We start from the raw sequence: 21,723 nt of genomic DNA, 5'->3' as shown, positions 1-21,723 counted from the left end.
TCATGATAATCGGGTGGCCCTCCCGCCGCCGCCCCCCCCCCCCCCCCCCCCCCCAGGAAGAACAGCCAATTTCCCCGATTTCTCTGGTATTGAGTAATAAATGATTATTGCTGAATCGCGTCATCGCAGACACGCCCCCTGCAGTATAATGCTGGTAATCTCAGCATTGCAGAGCAGGCGGTGTGGCTACACCATGCGATTGCAGTCACCATTTCCCCATTCTGCCTCCATCCGCCCCCTTCGTTGATGCATCATACCTTTGCCCCGCCCCACTGCTGACCCAATCTGGAGCCGACCAAGTTCTATGGAAAAGCGAATACTAACATGAGCTGTGATGTCTCAGTGCATCAGTTAGCTCCGATATCGTATGTCTGTCTTATTGGCAGTACCTATTGGCTGCCACAGGTTCAACAGACGTTATCGTTCACTCAAAGGTAACTTATTGGCTTATTAACCAAAAAACAACAACAGTGTGCAGGCAATATATTCTGCAGGGTATGAAGAGTAACAGTACGCATATGCAGATATACAGATGTGTCCTCATACAGACTAATATATCTAGCCTCAATATGCCACACAGTGGGAGACTGTGTTGATTAATTTAATATGCAACACTTATATATCTGTGTGACAGAATCTGTATATGAAGAACAACAGCACTTGGTATGGAAAAAAGCTGCGGTTGTTGCATTGTAGCACGTCGTATGGAGATTTAGAGACTCAGTCACACACAGATATACAAGTGTTGCATATCAAATTAAGCAACACACTCTCCTGGTGAGGCTGTTTGGCTAGACTGCAGATATGATGTGTGAGGACACATCTGTAGTATACACAGTGTTGGTTAATGGTATACAGAGGTGGTATCAGTGGTAATACAGCAGCTTCTGTATGTATATGCACTCTCCATTATGGAAGAATGTCTTCGGAACATTCTTAATATGGAGGAGAAAAAAGAAAGAGAAGCTGTGCGTGAGCAGTAGCACTTCAGGACCAGGTGTCGAACTGACATCAGTGCGTTTCCGGCTACTGTAATTATTGGAGAATAGGAGCAAGTGCGGAGCACTCTGCCTCTCTGATTGCTACTGTATGTGGCAGATCATGTGTGATTATCAATCAGGAACATGCGGTGAGCTAAATGGCTCAGGATGCACTGGCTAGCACCAGAACCAGATTTACAGACAACATATGAGCCAAATGGTACATGAAGGCATTATACACTGGTCCAGCAGTATAAACTCCTGGAAATTTGGTGAGTATTGATCTGATATGTGCAGAAAAGATAGACAGGATAGGCACTGCCTCCCCTGCCATAGGCTTTTTACTCCAGAGTTTTGGCTATAAAAATTATAAGAATAATGCAAAGAAGATATTGCAAACATATTTTTGTATTTTTTATATACTGTACTTTATACAGTCAAAACTCTGGCACAACCAGTAGTATGACAGGAAAGGCCCTGCCTCACCCCACTGCACATCACTGATTATCATCAGGTGAGCAGCATCTCACTGATAATGTGGTGGTATGGAACTGGTAGTTGATGAAGGGTCAATTATAGAAGGGGTATTGATTAAAGAAGGGATGACTTAAGGGGGCATGATAAGGCATATAATAGAAAGAAGTATATTAATGAGAGATGGGGAAAAGAGCTTGAAGTGAGGTAAGCATGATTATGATAAGGGAAATGTGATAAGAGGAAATTATATTTATGAGTGGAAATATATATATAATGCAATGTTGAAAGATAGTAGGACAGATAAAGAGCTTTTGTAGTTATTTATTTTTCATATTGTTGTACAATGAAAAAAGTGAGTGTTTTGACCCTGAAACTGTGTGTTCATCACTGTTATGTTCCAGCAATGTTAAACACATCCTATAGATATCACTGATGACACTCGACTAACAAACAAGTGGAAGAGTTTCCCATCAGAGGTGGTAGAGGCTTAGACGGTAGAGCAATTTAAACATGCATGGGATAGACATAAGGATATCCTTACAAAGAAATAAGGATCAATTAGGGGGGCAGATGTATTAACCTGGACAAGGCATAAGGAAGTGATAAACCAGTGATATGTGCAAGGTGATAAATGCACCAGCCAATCAGCTCCTAACTATTAATTTACATATTAGAGCTGATTGGCTGGTGTGTTTATCACCTTGCACAAATCACTGGTTTATCACTTCCTTATGCCTTGTGCAGGTTAGTACATCTGCCCCAGGTTACCTAATGTTCAGCCTCTTTCCTTTACCTTTTATTTTGTTTGCTTGAAAAAATATATATATTTTAAATGCTACAGTAAAGCAGCTGCAGTAAAGTGCAGGGCCTCATTACTTTATGCTATCATGTATTGTACATTTTAAATAAGCCATCGCGTTGTTTACACCATTCAGGGCTGTGTGTGGTAATCATCTGCATACAACATGCAGAGCTCTGTCATGTAATGACCATCAGTCTGCAATGGAAACCCCATCATCTGGCACGGTGAAGAATTCATTTTAGAAGGGTAGAGATTCATAACACATGGACAAAACTGGGCTGAGTGGACACTCAACATCCTTCCTACATTCAATGCAAGCTGTAAATAGTTTTAAGACTGCTCCTGAAGTATGCTTGGAAATGAAAACAATATTTTTTTTTTTTTTTACTATAATACTTTTACATGTTTATTTGAATAAATACTAGTAGTAGTAGAAGTAGTAGTAGTAGTAGTAGTAGTAGTAGTAGTAGTAGTATTTCTTTTTGAAGAAGCAGAATTTTGGGGGGACCATTATTTATATGTTCAGTGCCCTGTGCGCTAACCTGTACCTTGAGTAACCGTACCTAATGTAAGCAAAATAAACTCTTATAGTGTGATCTTTTGTTTATTTTGTTCATATTTGTATGTGTTTTAATAAGCAATAAAAATGTAATCTGCTCCTCTAATGTTTTGCTCCATCTCTCTGTACAACAATTACAATTGATAGTCTGAAATAACAGCTAATTGACAACACCTAGAGTAACATCTTAGTGAAACCATTATCCGCCAACATTTCTGCAATTCTAACTCCGTTCAATCACATTTTAACCACTTAACTGATGATTTTTCCCTCCAAAACAGTTCATAAAACTGTTTCTTATTTAATTTTCATTTAATATACTGTAGTTTAAAAAGAATTTTTTAAAATATTTAAATACTACCTGTTCTACCCGTTCTTAGCAAAGGAGTTTCTGATTTTCACGACTGTACATATAAATGAGTGTTACAAATTTGGTAAATCTATAGAGATGTAAATTTGAGACGTCTTAATGTAAGTAAATATTAATCCATGGTTCTTGGCATTACCCAATGAGTACTCATAGCAGATACGGTAAAAAGTGACAGGAGCATTTATGTGGTTTATTAATTTCTACACACTGGAGGTGCAATCTAAATTTTGATCTGATTGACCGTTTGGGCGTTATTGTTCACGCAATGCAAGCCACGCATCGGTAATGACGTCATTATGTCAACCCCCTTTTCATTCCCTAAAGGGAGGTTTGTTAAAATTCTGATTATGTAGTTTTCCTGTTTCTCACCTGAAGAATACCTGTGTTAAATTTCATCTTCCTAACATATCGGGAAGTCAGTCAGTGAGTGAGTGAGTTAAGCCCTGTACACATGGGGAGAGATGTGTGCTGAGCGATCTATCAGTGACAGCTCAGCACACATCGCTCCCCCCGCTCAGCACAGCGCTGAGTGAGGGAGGCGGACAGGGGGCCGCTCATTTCACCCAGAGGTGAAATGAGCAACCTGCTAGATTGTGCCTGCATGCAGGCCAATCTAGCACCAGCAGCTATCCCTGTAGGAGATACACATGGAGAGATCCGTGCTTAAGTTCTAAGCAATCTAGTCAGATTGCTTAGAATTTAAGCACTGAGGGGCAGATGTATTAACCTGGAGAAGGCATAAGGAAGTGATAAACCAGTGATATGTGCAAGGTGATAAACGCACCAGCCAATCAGTTCCAATATGTAGATTAACAGTTAGGAGCTGATTGGCTGGTGTGTTTATCACCTTGCACATATCACCGGTTTATCACTTCCTTATGCCATCTCCAGGTTAATACATCTGCCCCCGATTTCTCCGTGTGTACCCACTAGGGAAGCCAATCCTGGGCCATTTTTTCAATCCCGGGTATTGAAAAATGGCCAATCCCAAGATTGGCTTTTAGCTAGGTGGCCGCCCCCTCGCCCCACCCCGCCCCGCCCACCCCGCACATATAACTTACCATATACCGCGGGCGGGAGGGAGGGGAACATCTGTTGATCGCTGATGGGAGCCGGTGACAGTGCAGCGTGACCTCTCACGCTGCGCTGGGGAACCGGAAAGAGGAAGCCGGGCAGCGTCTGAGCGTCCTGTGGACGCTCAATGCTGATCCCTCAATCCGCGGGATTGGAGCTTCCAATCCCGGGATTGAATCCCGGCCATTTTTGGGCCTAAATCCCGGGATCCCGCCGACCCCGATCCCGGGATTTGCCACTATAGTACCCACCTTTAGTGAGTGCTTATGTATGTATGTATGTATGTGTATATGTATATGTATGTATGTGTGTGTGTGTGTGTGTGTATATATATATATATATATATATATACATATATATATATATAATGCACATCTGCATCAAAAGACTGGGGGAACAGTGGGGACGCGGTTGCATATGATCTGACCATGCCATTTTAGGTGGTTAAGAACATTTCAGCTTTTCCAAATTCCACCTACAGGCAAATGTGATCAAAATGCTTCAAAACTCACAGATCACAAACAATAAACCAACGAACCACATATAACCGTCTAGTTTGATACAATCCAACTTAGCTCTAAGGTCATGCAGTAACATGAACTCTGAACACAATAAATTAAAGGCTTCAGTAAATAATGTTAATACTGTATTTTAGTATTATTTTCTTATTTCTGATTAATGAAACAGATTATCTGTGCATTAGAATTCATATGTAAAAGTCAGCACCACAGTGAGTTTAGTACAACTGTTAAGCTGTTAACATGAATTCCATGTTAAAGTTCCCATTTGCATCTCAATAAAAGATTTTAATAAGCTATAAAAAGTACACTATATGGACAAAAGTATTTGGCCACACCTATTGAATTCACATGTTTCAATCAGACCTGTTGCCACAGGTGTATAAAATCAAGCAACCAGCCATGCAATGTCCATTTGTAAACATTTGTGATACAAAATAAGTCATTCTGAAGAGCTCAGTGACTTCCAGCGTGGCACTGTGATAGGATGCAACATTTGCAATAAGACTTTTTTTTTTTATGTCATCCCTGCTGGATATTCCACAGTCAACTGTAAGTGATATTACGTCCTAGTGGATGCTGGGAACTCCGTAAGGACCATGGGGAATAGCGGCTCCGCAGGAGACTGGGCACATCTAAAGAAAGCTTTAGGATCACCTGGTGTGCACTGGCTCCTCCCCCTATGACCCTCCTCCAAGCCTCAGTTAGATTTCTGTGCCCGACGAGAAGGGTGCACACTAGGGGCTCTCCTGAGCTCTTTGTGAAAGTTTTAGTTTAGGTTTATTATTTTCAGTGAGACCTGCTGGCAACAGGCTCACTGCATCGAGTCCCCCTTACAGAGCCAGAAGAGCGAAGAGGTCCGGAAAAATCGGCGGCAGAAGACGATCCTGTCTTCAGATAAGGTAGCGCACAGCACCGCAGCTGTGCGCCATTGCTCTCAGCACACTTCACACTCCGGTCACTGAGGGTGCAGGGCGCTGGGGGGGGCAGCGCCCTGAGACGCAATAAATCGATAAAAAAAAAACCTTATATGGCTAAAATAAATGCATCACATATAACTCCTGGGCTATATGGATGCATTTAACCCCTGCCAAAACATACAGAAAAAGGATGATAAGGACGCCGAGAAAGGGGCGGAGCCTATCTCCTCAGCACACTGGCGCCATTTTCCCTCACAGCTCAGTTGGAGGGAAGCTCCCTGGCTCTCCCCTGCAGTCACTACACTACAGAAAGGGGTTAAAAAAGAGAGGGGGGCACAAATTAGGCGCAGTATATAACAATACAGCAGCTATAAAGGGAAAAACACTTATATAAGGTTATCCCTGTATATATATAGCGCTCTGGTGTGTGCTGGCAAACTCTCCCTCTGTCTCCCCAAAGGGCTAGTGGGGTCCTGTCCTCTATCAGAGCATTCCCTGTGTGTGTGCTGTGTGTCGGTACGTTGGTGTCGACATGTATGAGGAGAAAAATGATGAGGAGACAGAGTAGAGTGTCTGAAATAGTGTTGTCACCCCCTAGGGGGTCGACACCTGAGTGGATGTACTGTTGAAATTGCGTGACAGTGTCAGCTTTGTATAAAAGACAGTGGTTGACATGAGACAGCCGGCTACTCAGCTTGTGCATGTCCAGACGTCTCATACAGGGGCCCTAAAGCGCCCGTTACCTCAGATACAGACGCCGACAGGGGTACTGACTCCTGTGTCGACGGTGAAGAGACAACCGTGATTTCCAATAGGGCCACACATTGCATGATTGAGGCAATGGAAAGTTTACACTTTTCTGATAATATGAATACCACCAAAAAAAGGGGTATTATGTTTGGTGAGGAAAAACTTCCTGTAGTTTTCCTGAATCTGAGAAATAAAATGAGGTGTGTGATGATGCGTGGGTTTCCCCCCGATAACAATTGATATTTTCTAAAAAGTTATTGGCAGTATACCTTTTCCCGCCAGAGGTTAGGGTGCGTTGGGAAACACCCCCTAGGGTGGATAAAGCGCTCACACGCTTGTAAAAACAAGGGCTCTACCCTCTCCTGAGATGGCCGCCCTTAAGGATCCTGCTGATAGAAAGCAGGAGCGTATCCTAAAATGTAATTACACACATACTGGTGTTATACTGTGACCAGCAATCGCCTCAGCCTGGATGTGCAGTGCTGGGTTGGCGTGGTCGGATTCCCTGACTGGAAATATGATATCCTAGATAAGGACAGTATATTATTGCCTATAGAGCAATTAAAAGATGCATTTCTATATATGCAGGATGCACAGCGGAATATTTGCCGACTGGCATCAAGTATAAGTGCGTTGTCCAATTATTCCAGTAAAGTGGTCAGGTGATGCGGATTCCAAACGGCATTTGGAAGTGTTGCCTTAAAAGAGGAGATGTACCCCAGGTCGCCTCTCAAAATAAGACGCCGTATTATCAGGCGCAGTCCTGGTTGGCAGGCGGACAAAAGGGTTCCTCTTTTCTGCTCGTGACAGAGGGAGAGGAAAATGGCTGCAGAGATCAGCCAGTTCCAAGGAACAGAAACCCTTTTCCGCCGCTGCCAAGCCCTCAGTATGACGCTAGGGCTTTACAAGTTCAGGCACGGTGGGGTCCCGTTCTCAATGAATTTCAGTGCGCAGTGGGCTCACTCGCAAGTAGACCCCTGGATCCTTCAGATAATATTTCAGGGGTACAAATTGGAATTCGAGACGTATTCCCCTCGCCGTTTCCAAAAGTCTGTTTTACCGACGTCTCCCGCTGACAGGGAGGCAGTTTTGGAAGCCATTCACAAGCTGTATTCCCAGCAGGTGATAATCAAGGTACCCCTCCTGCAACAGGGAACGGGGTATTATTCCACACTATTGTGGTACCGAAGCCAGACGGCTCGGTGAGACCGATTTTAAAATCTAAAATCTAAAATCTTTGAACACTTGCATACAGAGGTTCAAATTCAAAATTGAGTCACTCAGAGCAGTGATTGCAAACCTGGAAGAAGGGGACTACATGATGTCTCGGGACATCAAGGAGGCTTACCTTCATGTCAAAATTTACCCTTCTCACCAAGGGTATTTCAGGTTATGGTACAGAACTGTATCAGTTCGGACGCTGCCGTAGGGATGGTCCACGGCACCCCGGGTCTTTACTGAAGTAATGACCGAAATGATGATATTCCTTCGAAGGAAGGGAATTTTAGTTATCCTTTACTTGGACGATTCCCTGATAAGGGTAAGATCCAGGGAACAGTTGGAGATCGGTGTAGCACTATATCAGGTAGTGTTGCGGCAGCACGATTGGATTTTCAATATTCCAAAATCACAGCTGGTTCCGACGACTTGTCTTCTGTTCCTAGGGATGATTCTGGACATAGTCCAGAAAGAAGGTGCTTCTCCCGGAGGAGAAAGCCAGGGAGTTATCCGAGCTAGTCAGGAACCTCCAAAAACCGAACCAAGTCTCAGTGCATCAATGCACAAGGGTTCTGGGTAAAAATGGTGGCTTCCTACGAAGCAATCCCATTCGGCAGATTCCACGCACAGTGGAACCTTCTGGACAAATGGTCCGGGTCGCATCTTCAGATGCTTCAGCGGATAACCCTGTCACCAGGGACAAGGGTATCCCTCCTGTGGTGGTTGCAGAGTGCTCATCTTCTAGAGGGCCGCAGATTCGGCATTCGGGACTGGGTCCTGGTGGCCACGGATGCCAGCCTGCGAGGCTGGGGAGCAGTCACACAGGGAAGGAATTTCCAGGGCTTATGGTCAAGCCTGGAGACATCTCTTCATATAAACATTCTGGAACTAAGGGCCATTTACAATGCCCTAAGTCAAGCGAAACCCCTGCTTCAGGGTCAGGCGGTATTGATCCAATCGGACAACATCACGTCAGTCGCCCACGTAAACAGACAGGGCGGCACGAGAAGCAGGAGGGCAATGGCAGAAGCTGCAAGGATTTTCGCTGGGCGGAAAATCATGTGATAGCACTGTCAGCAGTGTTCATTCCGGGAGTGGACAACTGGGAAGCAGACTTCCTCAGCAGACACGACCTTCACCCGGGAGAGTGGGGACTTCACCCAGAAGTCTTCCACCTGATTGTAAACCGTTGGGAAAAACAAAAGGTGGACATAATGGCGTCCCGTCTAAACAAAAAACTAGACAGATATTGCGCCAGGTCAAGGGACCCTCAGGCAATAGCGGTGGACGCTCTGGTAACACCGTGGGTGTACCAGTCAGTGTATGTGTTCCCTCCTCTGCCCCTCGTACCAAAAGTACTGAGAATCATAAGAAGGAGAGGAGTAAGAACTATACTCGTGGTTCCGGATTGGCCAAGAAGGACTTGGTATCCGGAACTTCAAGAGATGCTCACGGACGAACCGTGGCCTCTACCTCTAAGAAAGGACCTGCTCCAGCAGGGGCCTTGTCTGTTCCAAGACTTACCGCGGCTGCGTTTGACGGCATGGCGGTTGAACGCCGGATCCTGAAGATCCCTACCCTGGTCAAGGCCAGGAAAGACGTAACCGCAAAACATTATCACCGCATTTGGCGAAAATATGTTGCGTGGAGTGAGGCCAAGAAGGCCCCTACAGAGGAATTTCAACTGGGTCGTTTCCTCCATTTCCTGCAAACAGGACTGTCTATGGGCCTAAAATTAGGGTCCATTAAGGTTCAAATTTCGGCCCTGTCGATTTTCTTCCAAAAAGAACTGGCTTCAGTGCCTGAAGTTCAGACATTTGTAAAAGGGGTACTGCATATACAGTCTCCTTTTGTGCCTCCAGTGGCACCTTGGGGATCTCAATGTTGTGTTGAGTTTCCTAAAGTCACATTGGTTTGAACTACTCACCACTGTGGACTTAAAATATCTCACATGGAAGGTGACGATGCTGTTAGCCCTGGCTTCAGCCAGGCGTGTGTCAGAACTGGCGGCTTTATCATATAAAAGCCCTTATTTAATATTTCATTCTGACAGGGCAGAATTGAGGACTTGTCCTCAATTTCTACCTAAGGTGGTTTCTGCATTCCACATGAAGCAACCTATTGTGGTACCTGCGGCTACTAAGGACTTGGAGGATTCCAAGTTGCTTGACGTGGTCAGGGCCCTGAAAATATATGTTTCCAGGACGGCTGGAGTCAGAAAATCTGACTCGCTGTTTATCCTGTATGCACCCAACAAACTGGGTGCTCCTGCTTCTAAGCAGACGATTGTTCGTTGGATTTGTAGTACAATTCAGCTTGCACATTCTGTGGCAGGCCTGCCACAGCCAAAAATCTTAAAATGCCCACTCCACAAGGAAGGTGGGCTCATCTTGGGCAGCTGCCCGAGGGGTCTCGGCTTTACAACTTTGCCGAGCAGTTACTTGGTCAAGAGCAAATACGTTTGTAAAATTCTACAAAGTTGATATCTTGGCTGAGGAGGACCTGGAGTTCTCTCATTCGGTGCTGCAGAGTCATCCGCACTCTCCCGCCCGTTTGGGAGCTTTGGTATAATCCCCATGGTCCTTACGGAGTTCCCAGCATCCACTAGGACGTCAGAGAAAATAAGAATTTACTTACCGATAATTCTATTTCTCGTAGTCCGTAGTGGATGCTGGGCGCCCATCCCAAGTGCGGATTGTCTGCAATACTGGTACATAATTATTGTTACCAAAAAATTCGGGTTATTGTTGTAGTGAGCCATCTTTTCTAGAGGCTCCTCTATTATCATGCTGTTAACTGGGTTCAGATCACAAGTTGTACAGTGTGATTGGTGTGGCTGGTATGAGTCTTACCCGGGATTCAAAATCCTTCCTTATTGTGTACGCTCGTCCGGGCACAGTATCCTAACTGAGGCTTAGAGGAGGGTCATAGGGGGAGGAGCCAGTGCACACCAGGTGATCCTAAAGCTTTCTTTAGATGTGCCCAGTCTCCTGCGGAGCCGCTATTCCCCATGGTCCGTACGGAGTTCCCAGCATCCACTACGGACTACGAGAAATAGAATTATCGGTAAGTAAATTCTTATTTTTTTTTTTATGTCATCCCTGCTGGATATTCCACAGTCAACTGTAAGTGATATTACTAGAACGTGGAAGCATTTACAAACAACAGCAACTCAGGTATGAAGCGGAAGACCATGTAAAAACACAGAGTGGGTTTAACAACTGCTAAGGTGCATGGTGCTTGTAAGTTGCCAACGCTCTGCTGATTCCACAGTTGAAAAGTCCTGAACTTCCACTGGCATTAAATGTAAGCACAAAAACTGTGCGGCATGACCTTAATGGAATGGGTTTCCATGACCGAGCAGCTGCATGCAAGTCAAATGGGCGTTATAATCAAAGACGATAGGGACATACCCAAAACTTTAAACGGGTTTTTCTCATCTGTATTCACAAGAGAGGACCAGATGGCAGGATTGATGCATAACCTCAGCAACGATAATGTCCCACTGCTTAATACTTATTTAAGTGAGGAAATAGTCTGTGACCGATTAAAAAAATTAAGATTAATAAGTCACCTGGTCCCGATGGAATTCACCCAAGGGTTCTCATGGAGCTACACTCCGAATTAGCAAGACCCTTATATTTAATTTTCAATAACTAACTTACATCAGGTATGTCTCTCCAAAGACTGGCGTATAGCGGATGTAGTACCAATATTTAAAAGGGAAGTAAATCTGAACCGGGTAATTATAGACCAGTAAGTTTTACATCTATAGTGGGGAAGGTACTGGAAGGTATTTTAAGGGATAGAATACAGGAGTTTCTTGAAACCAATAAGGTTATTAATAGGAACCAACACGCAGAGGTGTAGCTAGGTGCCATGGTGCTCGGAGCATGGGAATGTTTCGGTGCCCCCCACCCCTGTACTGAATTGGGGACATGACGTGCTATGTATATATAAATATATATGTGTATAAACAACATCATGGGATCCTGCTCTCTGAGTATAATGTCAAATGTTGTAGCGTGTCCGCATAAAACAATTAATATATAATGCAAGTGTGCGGCACTCCTGGCAACTAAATAGACAACTTTAAAATGGCATAGGTGCGGTAACGTTTCAGTGCCCTTTAATGTGTGGCACTTTTGTCAGTTGACGTAAATGTCACACATTAAAGGACACTGAAATGTTGCCGCACCTATGCTACTTTAAAATTGTCTGTTTAGTCGTTAGGAGTGCCGCATACTTGCATTATATATATGTGTATATAAATATATAAAGAAATATATATATATATATATATATATATATATATCTATACATACACATATATAATAAATATATAATATATATATATATATATATATATATATATATATTTAATAACATATTTTACTAAATAGCATCAGGCAGGCAGGCACAGCTGTGCAACCAGAACGCACCTCTTTTCATTTTTTGTTTTTTTTAAATATTATGTGCATCCCAGCTCCTCTCTCCAAGCCTCCTGTTCTCTCCAGCAGCGTCTCTGCCCATCTGACATATGCACGACTCAGGACTCGGGAGCGCAGAGGGAGGAAATACCTCAGGCGGCTGTTACTGATTGAACAGCTGCGAGCAGCGGGAGGCCAGGCGGCTGGGAGGGCGGGCGGGCGGCCAGCTGGTGCTGGTGGTGTTGGACTGCGGCGCCTTGTAATATCTTTGCGCGCCTGGAGCTTGAGCTCCACTTGAGCTACCCTCCCTACATCCCTGCCAACACGGATTTGTGAAGGATAGGTCATGTCAAACTAACTTAATAGGCTTCTATGAAACAGTTAGGGCAAACCTAGATCATGGTAAAGAGGTGGATGTCATCTTTTTAGACTTCGCTGAAGCTTTCAATACAGTACCTCACATGAGACTCACAAATTAAGAGAAATTGGGTTAGGGAACAAAATATGCACTTGGTTTAGCAATTGGTTGGACAAAAGGAAGCCTCATGTGGTGGCAAATGGAATGTTTTTGAATAGGACTGAGGTACTAAGTGGTGTGCCACAAGGGTCTGTACTTGGACCACTATTATTCAACATCTTCATAAATGATCTAGCAGTAGGTCTAGAGAGTACAGTGTCAATTTTTGCAGATGACACCAAACTGTGTAAGGTTATAAATTTGGAGGGGGATGCTGAGTCTCTTCAGAACGACTTATTTAAACTGGAAGTATGGGCAGCAAAATGGAGGATGAGGTTTAATATAGACAAATGTAAGGTAATGCACTTTGGTAGCAAGAACAGAAACACTACCTACATACTAAATGGGGAAAAACTAGAGGATTCTGCACTGGAAAAACATTTAGGTGTTCACATAGATAACAACCTTAGCAGTAGTACCCAAAGTAGATATGAAGCAAAAAAGGCATACAAGGTATTACCATGCATAAAGCGGGGAATTGATGCAAGGGATGAGAGTGTTATACTCCCATTATATAAATCACTCATGAGGCCACATCTCGAATACTGTGCACAACTATGGGCACCATACTACAAAAAACATATCCTGAAACTAGAAAAGGTTCAGAGACGGGTGACCAAATTGATTAAGGGGATGGAGACGCTAAAATATGAGGAAAGTCTTGTTAGGCTAGGTATGTTCACATTGGAAAAGAGGAGATTCACATTGGAAAAGAGGAGATTAACATTTACAAATATATAAGAGGTCAATACACAGAGCTAGCGGGGGATTTGGTTTTGGTAAGATCGTCACAAAGGACATGTAGACACCCACTTAGGTTAGAGAAGATGAGATTTCGCACACTGAGACAGAAAGGTTTCTTCACTGTAAGGACAATACGTATTTGGAATTCCTTGCCTAAGAGAGTAGTAATGGCGGGCTCCGTCACTACTTTTAAAAATGGGCTAGATAAATTCCTAATGGATAAGGATATACAGGGTTATGGGGGGGGTAAATCATGCTCTAAAGTAATAATAAAAATATAAAAACAGGAGGAAGCAACATAATGACTAAACATTCACCGCAGTTAAAATTAGTCTAAAAAAAATATTACAGTGTAGGAGATTACTAACAAGTTGAACTCGATGGACAAATTGTCTTTTTTTGACCTCAGCAACTATGTTACTGTGGAGCACTGGAAACGTTTCTCTGTTTGGGAGTAATATTGGGCGAGTCTGGATTTTGGGGGATGCCGAAAAACCTTTACCTGCCTCACTGCATTATGCCAACCGTGAAGTTTGGTGGAGGAGGGATAATGGTATGGGGCTGTTTTTCAGGGTTTGGGCTAGGCCCCTTATCTCCAGTGAATGGCAATCTTAATGCTTCAGCATTCCAAGACATTTTGGACAATGCTATGCTTCCAATTTTGTTGCAGTTTGGGAAAGGCCCTTTTCAGTTCCAACATCACTGTGACCCAGTGCACAAAGCAAGTACTGTAAAGACATGGTTTGAGGAGTTTGATGTTGAAGAACTTGACTGGCCCACACAGAGCCCAGACCTCAATCCCATCAAGCACCTTTGGGATGAACTGGAACGGAGATTGCGAGCCAGGCCTACTCGTCCAACATCAGTGCCTGACCTCAGAAATGCTCTACAGAATGAATGGTCACAAAATCCAACAGAAACACTACAAAATCCGAATACTTTTGTCCATATAGTGTATGTTGAAGCTCAAATGCCTACATTTAATATTATTTTTAATGCTCGTTTTAACTTGAATAGTAAGCATTACTGTGTTCAAGTTTGATTCTCACGGAAAACAGGGTAAACATTTTATACACTGTAGCCATTTAAACATAACATGTACAAAACACCTTGAATATAGCTGATCTTGTTTGCCATACTCAAAATAAGTTTGGACTAATTACAACTTGTTCAATCTAGCATCTGTATGAGGTCCAACTTTATGATTAGATTGGGCTTGCAATTTATAAAACAAAAACCATTTGGGGTTCACATCTTAAATGCCCGCTCTGACCAGTTACGTCATGACATTTCAAGTATTTCTTGCATATTTCCACATAAACTTTGTTGTTTACAAATATTCTACTAAATATATTCCATATTCAATCAATTCTAGTTCAGTAGATAAATATCAGAGCCAAACATGAAAATTAAATCTATAACACAATTATTAATACAATTTGGGAAAAATTACTTGTCATCCCCAAACATTTTACTTTTCAATAAAAAGTTAATAAAAACTGGTATATCCAATTAACCTGTGTATTGTAAACTGTATACCACAATCTTTGATCTGAGTACCAACAAACAGTTAAAAAGTCTTACTCTACATTTTTAATAAAAAAATCCTTGACGTTTAACCCTAACTTTTAATGTTCACACAACAATGGTAGTCGGAATTTCCGTCTAGTCGGAAAGACAGCAGCTTCCGACTTTTTGTGGTCGAATCAGGATTTGACCTATTCAATGGAGCTGACGTTTTTCTGACATGTGCGCAATTCCGACTTGTCGGAAAACACATGGATTGGCGGATTAGCCACGGATCCACGTGTTTTGTCAGATTTGCGGCCAAATCTGACAGGTTTTTGGCCCGTTTTCGACAAAGTCAATCCGACTTTAAAAAAAGTCGGAATGGCATTGTCGAAAACGGGAAAAACCAGTTGGATTTTCCCGCAAATTGAATACTGCACTGTCAGATCCTCTCCGTCGGAGAGGATCAGACATGCATTAAATATCCCCGATAGTCTATTACTTAAACATCAAGCTGAGAAAGAAAACAGCACTAACTTCCAAATATATTCGCATTTACAATGCCAGGAACTGAAATGTACTAACTTGATATATCCAAAATACATACTACTTTGTTCATACAGCAACCATTGTACAAGCCTTACCTACAATCATGTGGTTACATACATCACAGAAAGTGGGCTTTTTAAAGACATGTTCCTGGAAAAAATGTGCCTTGCTGTCAGGTGCTTGCGTCACTTTGGTAGGGGTTGATGGCTGAGTCTCTGAACTTTGGATCTGTCCGGCATTGACTGGACTGTCTTCTGGCTCCAAATCTACGTGTAATTTCATGTCGCTATTAGTTCTTTGGAAGAAATTGTCAGCACTTTTACTCCGTACACTCTTGGTCTTGAATGAGAGGGATTTCTTTAGTTTCTGGAGCTGCAAGCAATAAAAGGATTTGGTTGTGACACATTTGGCAATTATATTTTTAAATATTTGGAGTACATTCATAAGCTATTAAATTAAATGTGCAGTAAATAGTAAGCAGCTCTTAGACTTCATAAAATACAGCTATGTAACTCCAATGTTCTGTCAGCTACTATCTAGCAGAGTAAGAACTTGTCTTCACCTACAGTAGATAATATATTGTTCAAACAAAATCTAAAATTGTGTTTTTTGTTCTAGTTTGCGCATCAACTCTAGCATCTGCATTTTCCGATGCATCTTCACTGGCCCCATCCTGAGTAACCTAAGGGTGACGATGTCCACGCAAATGATCCAGTGCTGCGTCTTTGGGAGCAGCAGCGTATTAAAGGAGGCGTCTATTTACACATGATGTCTCCAGCGGCATCAGTACAATTTAGCAGCAGTACTGCTTAGCGTACTATTATGAAACAGGCCCAAAATGTTTGGAAGAGATTCAATTCTTTCACAGTGGGCTTGCTTTTTCCTAGGGGGAGGGGGTGTTACATTTTTTGGCAAGGCCAATTCCCCTAGGAAATTCAGCCCCTTGCTGAACAGGCTGGAGCTGTGTCCCACAAGGATGTGGATGATTAGATCGACAGTGTCTAGGTCGACAATGTTTAGGTCGACAGTCACTAGGTCGACAGGGTTTGAAGGTCGACAGGGTTTCTAGGTCGACATGTTCTAGGTCGATAGGTCAAAAGGTCGACATGAGTTTTTCCTGTTTTTTGGGTGTCGTTTTCTCCGTACAGTGACTGGGAAGCCCAATGAGTGCACCGTGTCCCCTCGCATGGCTCGCTTCGCTCGTTACTATTCCCAATCGTAGTCCGCGTGGATCGTTAAGTATGAAAAATGTTTAAAAAAGTGAAAAACTCATGTCGACCTTTTGACCTGTCAACCTAGAAACCCTGTCGACCTTGAAAACATGTCGACCTAGTGACTGTCAACCTATAGTGGTCGACCTAAACATTGTCAACCTAGACACTGTCAATCTTCAGACTGGATCCTGTCCCACAATAACAGGTTATTCCCAACTATGAGTTTCTGTTGACAGGCATATATGTAGATGTTTCCACCTCTGATTTATTGGCAAATACACTCAACGTACACATAAATTAGTATTATACGCAAATAAAAGGAAATGGTTCACAGTTGCATACAAGACCATTCTGGGGTGGATCTTGCTATCTTTAACACTATGCAATTTTAAGCACCAGCAAACGGGTGCCTCCTCCTCCTCCACGGAGCCATCTTCCCAGTGATATTCAGGAAGATGACGCAGGCACACAAAGAAGCAAAGGCTATAGTCAGAGTCTTTACTTTCACTGCACAGTGCCACCTTCCTGAAGATGCCATTGGGAAGGTGGCGCTGTGGAAGAGGGATCAGCTTGCCAGCACAAGGTACTGTAAGTATACTCTAGGTTATAGTTGCTGACTTTCTGGCTGCCAGGTGGCACAGCAATGGGGATGTGATCGGCATTGCCTGGTATAGTGTGTGGGGAGGGGGTGGGCAGGGTCCTCCTGGACCCCAGGGCCTGTGTGCACCACACACCCTGTACCCATTATAAATATGCTTATGAATGCCCTTTGCATGCACCAGGCATCAGAGATCCCCAGTTTGGCTCACTGAAATTGGAAGTGACAGTGACTGCTCAGTGCAGAGAAGTAAATGGATAGAATGTATGTATGTATGTATGTATGTATATATATGTGTGTGTGCGTATATATATATATATATATATATATATATCGGTGTCTAAGAGACTGAAGAGGGGACTTTAGTACCTCGGCTCACTATGAAAAAATATTATTGGTGTGTTCATTTGCTCTTCCTAAAGAACTCTAGATCCTCAGTCATATATAGTAAACTGTGAATCAGCTCAGGGTGCGAGTAAGTGCAACTATAAGCCGCTTACAGTACCTTTAAACTGACTGATGTTTGTCCACCACTGTATACAGTAGGTCTATGTACAAAAATCTACAAGTCTGGAGTGGGCGAAATAAATCGAGATTTCTATTATACTGTGTTGAAAAAGAAACATTCATTTTAATCAGCTACTGTTTGCAAGTTTCAGCATCACACAGACACAAAAGGTCAGCAGGTCCATAGGGAACGTTTGCAGAGAAAACATGTGTTTAGGCTATTAGGATGAGCCTATTAAAACATGCTACTAAATAAAAAATGGTTTGCCAGTTCAAGTGTACTATAAAAAACTTCTTGTGACATTTTACAAAGGTATAGACATAAATGATTTATTCCTGTAAAAAAAGTCATGTGCGGGTTACATTCAGTCAAATCCAGATGGCATTAACATTTTAGCACTAGGATCTTAAGGGTTATTCAGCTTTGTTAGCAAACCAAGAAAACACACTAATGAGCAAAACCAGGTTGCTCTGCAGGTGGGGCAGATGTAAAATGTGCAGAGAGATTTAGATTTGGGTGGGTTATAGTGTTTCTGTGCAGGGTAAATACTGTCTGCTTGATTTTCACACTGCAATTTAGATTTCAGTTTGAACAAACTGAGTAGAAGTTACAGGTAGGAGTAAAAGTATAACTAGATTATACAGTCAAAATAAATGTATAGCATGTGTAGTGTTAGGAGGGGAAACTGCAGAGGGAGAGCGGGGAGAGAGTACAGTGTGATGTGGATTGAGGAGAGATGAGGTGATAGGGAAAGGAGGAAGAGAGCAGGGCTGAGTTGTAGGGTAGTAGGCCCATGGTGGGGCAGAGGTGATGGAAAGTGGGGTAACAGGAGTAACAGGAGAGGAGGAGCAGGCATGCAGGGGGGCGGATGGGAGACAGAGAAGGGGAGAGAGTAGGGGATGTAGGAGAATAGGGGGGAAGGATAGAGGTGGAAGAGGGAGCAATATAAAGGATGGAGGAAGGATAAAGTAGACATGGAGGGATTGGAAGGGTTGGTAAAAACCTGGACATAGTATAGATGAGGACTAAATGGGTGAAAAAAAATTGGAATTTGGAGTGATAGATGTGTGATAGAGACAGAACCGTATAATTGTAGACGTGTAGATAAAAGTAAGTACATATATGTAAGATTATTATTTATTTATATAGCACACACATATTCCGCAGCGCTTTACAGAGAATATTTGGCCATTCACGTCAGTCCCTGCCCTGCCCCAGTGGAGCTTACAATCTATATTTCCTATCACATGTACACACAGACACATTCACACTAGGGTCAATTTTTGTTGGAAGCCAGTAAACCTACCAGTATAATTTTTGGATTGTGGAAGGAAACCCACGCAAGTACGGGGAGAATATATAAACTCCGCACAGTTAGAGCCATGGTGGGAATGCATTTATTTTAAAAGATTTTATCTCCAGCATAATGTTTGATAAATAAATTATTAAAGTATTTGCCCAGAACCCACAGCAGTGAGTCACCTTCTCTTTGCTCCTAAAACGGCTTTTCTAATGGCTTAGCAGGGGATGTAGCAATCAAACCTCATTAGTGCATCTAAGGAAGGAAAATTATAGAATCATGAAGTGTCAAGAACGACATTCATTATTGATTTGACGTGTAATTTAGAAGAGTTGCACTAAGCCAATTAAATCACATATATTATGTTGTTTTAACCTGACACTTAAAATAGTTTTTTTTGTTTTCTTCTAAACTGTTTTTAATATTTATTTTAATCTATGTCTAAGAAAAAATATACTTCTTTAGCTATAAGATGCATTTTGAGCCTCTGTTTGCCAGAGGAGCCATCATGAAAGAATGAAATATATGCGATGTTTAGTACTGAAGCTCAGGGAATTTACTATATATAGTACAGTTTATAAGAATGCACAATAATGTCCTTTATTTTTCTTGATTCATAGAAAAGCCTTCTTTTCACTTAGTAAATAGTTAAACAAGTACATTTTAGATACCCTCTCTTAGAATGTTCAGGAGATTTGGAGGTTTTGGGGTGTCGCTCCTCATGACCCCCTGCTGCAGGGTACAGTGCTGTGTTAATGCCGGAGGTGACCATTTCAGGTATAGGAACAATTAGGAACAACCCTATGACTGACAAATATACTGTGCATTAGAAATAATGGTTTTCGTCCTGCAATAAATCACCCAGATTTGGGTGACCAGATTTGGTTCACCTGGATGAACCATGTTGCTATGCAACGGCTGCAAATAAATGTATTTATTTTTTGGATGCATGATAAATTCTGACTGGTTTTGCGGCCCACAAATGGTGGACAGCTTTATTTTTACACTGCAATGTGGATATGAGTTTCGACACACCTCTCTCACATAAAATTCTCTGCACATGTTTAACTCTATCAGAACTGCAGAGCAACATGGTATGCAAGCAAAGGTGCAGATACTTGCTCTTTTTTCCTTCACCTCCAAATCAGAATCAGGCCCATAGTGTGCAGTTCAAGGCCAATTTAACAAGGGGCAGATAGAGCTCCAGCTCCAGGTCGCCACATAAAAATAGGCCCATCAAAATGGCAACATGATGATGACTAGTCACCCAACTGGCAACACATCCAGACATAAATCACAATTATTAAAACTGTATTTCTAGTTTTCTATCAAAATGTAAAATGTTTACATATTTAGAGAGACAGTGGGGCTGATAGTGAAGTCACATCACTGGTCACAGTGCTCTCTGTATAGGCACTTGAACATTTTCAGCCCCTCGCCCATATGGTCCTTAACCCAGCCCTGCCTACCATGCCAGTCCTGTGTTGTATTTCACATTTTTTTTTAGGAACAGTAGGCTCTGTTCCAAATTCCTAGCGCTGGTGACTTTTACAATGATAGTGTAGATTAAAAAAATGATTAGAAAATGACTGAGTAATCAGCCATTTATAACCTGCAGCTAGTGATATAAGCCTGGTGAGGGCTTAACAAATATACAAGAAAATAAAAACAAAAAAATCATTGTACGGTTTCTGTGTTGTATTTTGTCAAATCAGGGCCAGACATGAGCAATTTCCCATATCAAGGAAATTAATCAGAAATCAGAGAAAATTAGGCCTGAATTTCAAGGTATAGAGCTGCGGCTCAGTTGGAGGATTGAAAACTAAAGGCCAGTACACGGGGAGAGATGTGTGCTAAGCGATCTGGCACAGACCTCTCAGCACACATCTCTCCCCCGCTCAGCACACAGGGCGATGTGTGCTGCTGAGCGAGGGGAGAAACGGTGGGGGGCGCTCATTTCACCCTGCGAGTACCGGCGATAGCAACGCGTGGGGCCGCGCATCGCTATCGCTGTAGGGCAGGCCTGGCCAACCTGTGGCTCTCCAGCTGTTGTAAAACTACAAGTCCCTTCATGCTTTGCCACAGTTTTGCTATTAGGGAATGCTAAAACTGTGGCAGGTCATGCTGGGATGTGTAGTTTCACAACATCTGGAGATCCACAGGTTGGCCAGGCCTGCTGTAGGGCATACACACGGAGAGATCCGTGCTTAACTTCTAAGCAATCTAGTCAGATTGCTTAGAATTTAAGCACGGATTTCTCTGTGTGTACCCCCCTTTAGAGTCCCGGAAAAAAATGAGTCACTTCATGTAAGGTAGGCAGAGCCATGTCAACTATAGGCAAAGCCAACATAAAAGTTAAGTATATATTTTCCTTAGCATCAGAAAAAGAAAAAAAAATCACACTGCCTTAGCCTACTGCATCTGTACCCAAAACATATAGCATCTTCGTTATATCCAATAAAGATTATGGCTGGCCCAAAGAGTCACAGATGGTCCAGTTTTCTATCTATCTATCTATCTATCTATCTATCTATCTATCTATCTATCTATCTATCTATCTATCTATCTATCTACAGATAGATCCATGGTTATCTTGACCTCTTTGCTGCGTCTAGGCACACCATGGTTTATTTACATAAACCCTTCATCTATTGTTCTCAGCTGCAATACAGTACAGAGAACAATA

At 42.6% G+C, this 21,723-nt stretch overlaps 1 protein-coding gene across 1 annotated transcript in view; it reads right to left on the bottom strand.

Annotated features, from left to right (window-relative positions):
* STAC (SH3 and cysteine rich domain) overlaps positions 1–21,723 on the bottom strand; it is a 475,170-nt gene that overhangs the window by 298,706 nt on the left and 154,741 nt on the right. Inside the window, exon 2 of the mRNA XM_063922611.1 lies at positions 15,513–15,789. Coding sequence (XP_063778681.1) covers positions 15,513–15,789 — 277 coding nt within the window. The remainder of the gene's footprint in view (positions 1–15,512; positions 15,790–21,723) is intronic.

Source organism: Pseudophryne corroboree, chromosome 5, assembly GCF_028390025.1.
Source record: "Pseudophryne corroboree isolate aPseCor3 chromosome 5, aPseCor3.hap2, whole genome shotgun sequence".
In the NCBI taxonomy this organism is placed as follows: domain Eukaryota; kingdom Metazoa; phylum Chordata; class Amphibia; order Anura; family Myobatrachidae; genus Pseudophryne; species Pseudophryne corroboree.
The sequence above is the reverse complement of the archived record's forward strand: the minus strand, read 5'-3'. Positions and strand labels throughout refer to the sequence as shown.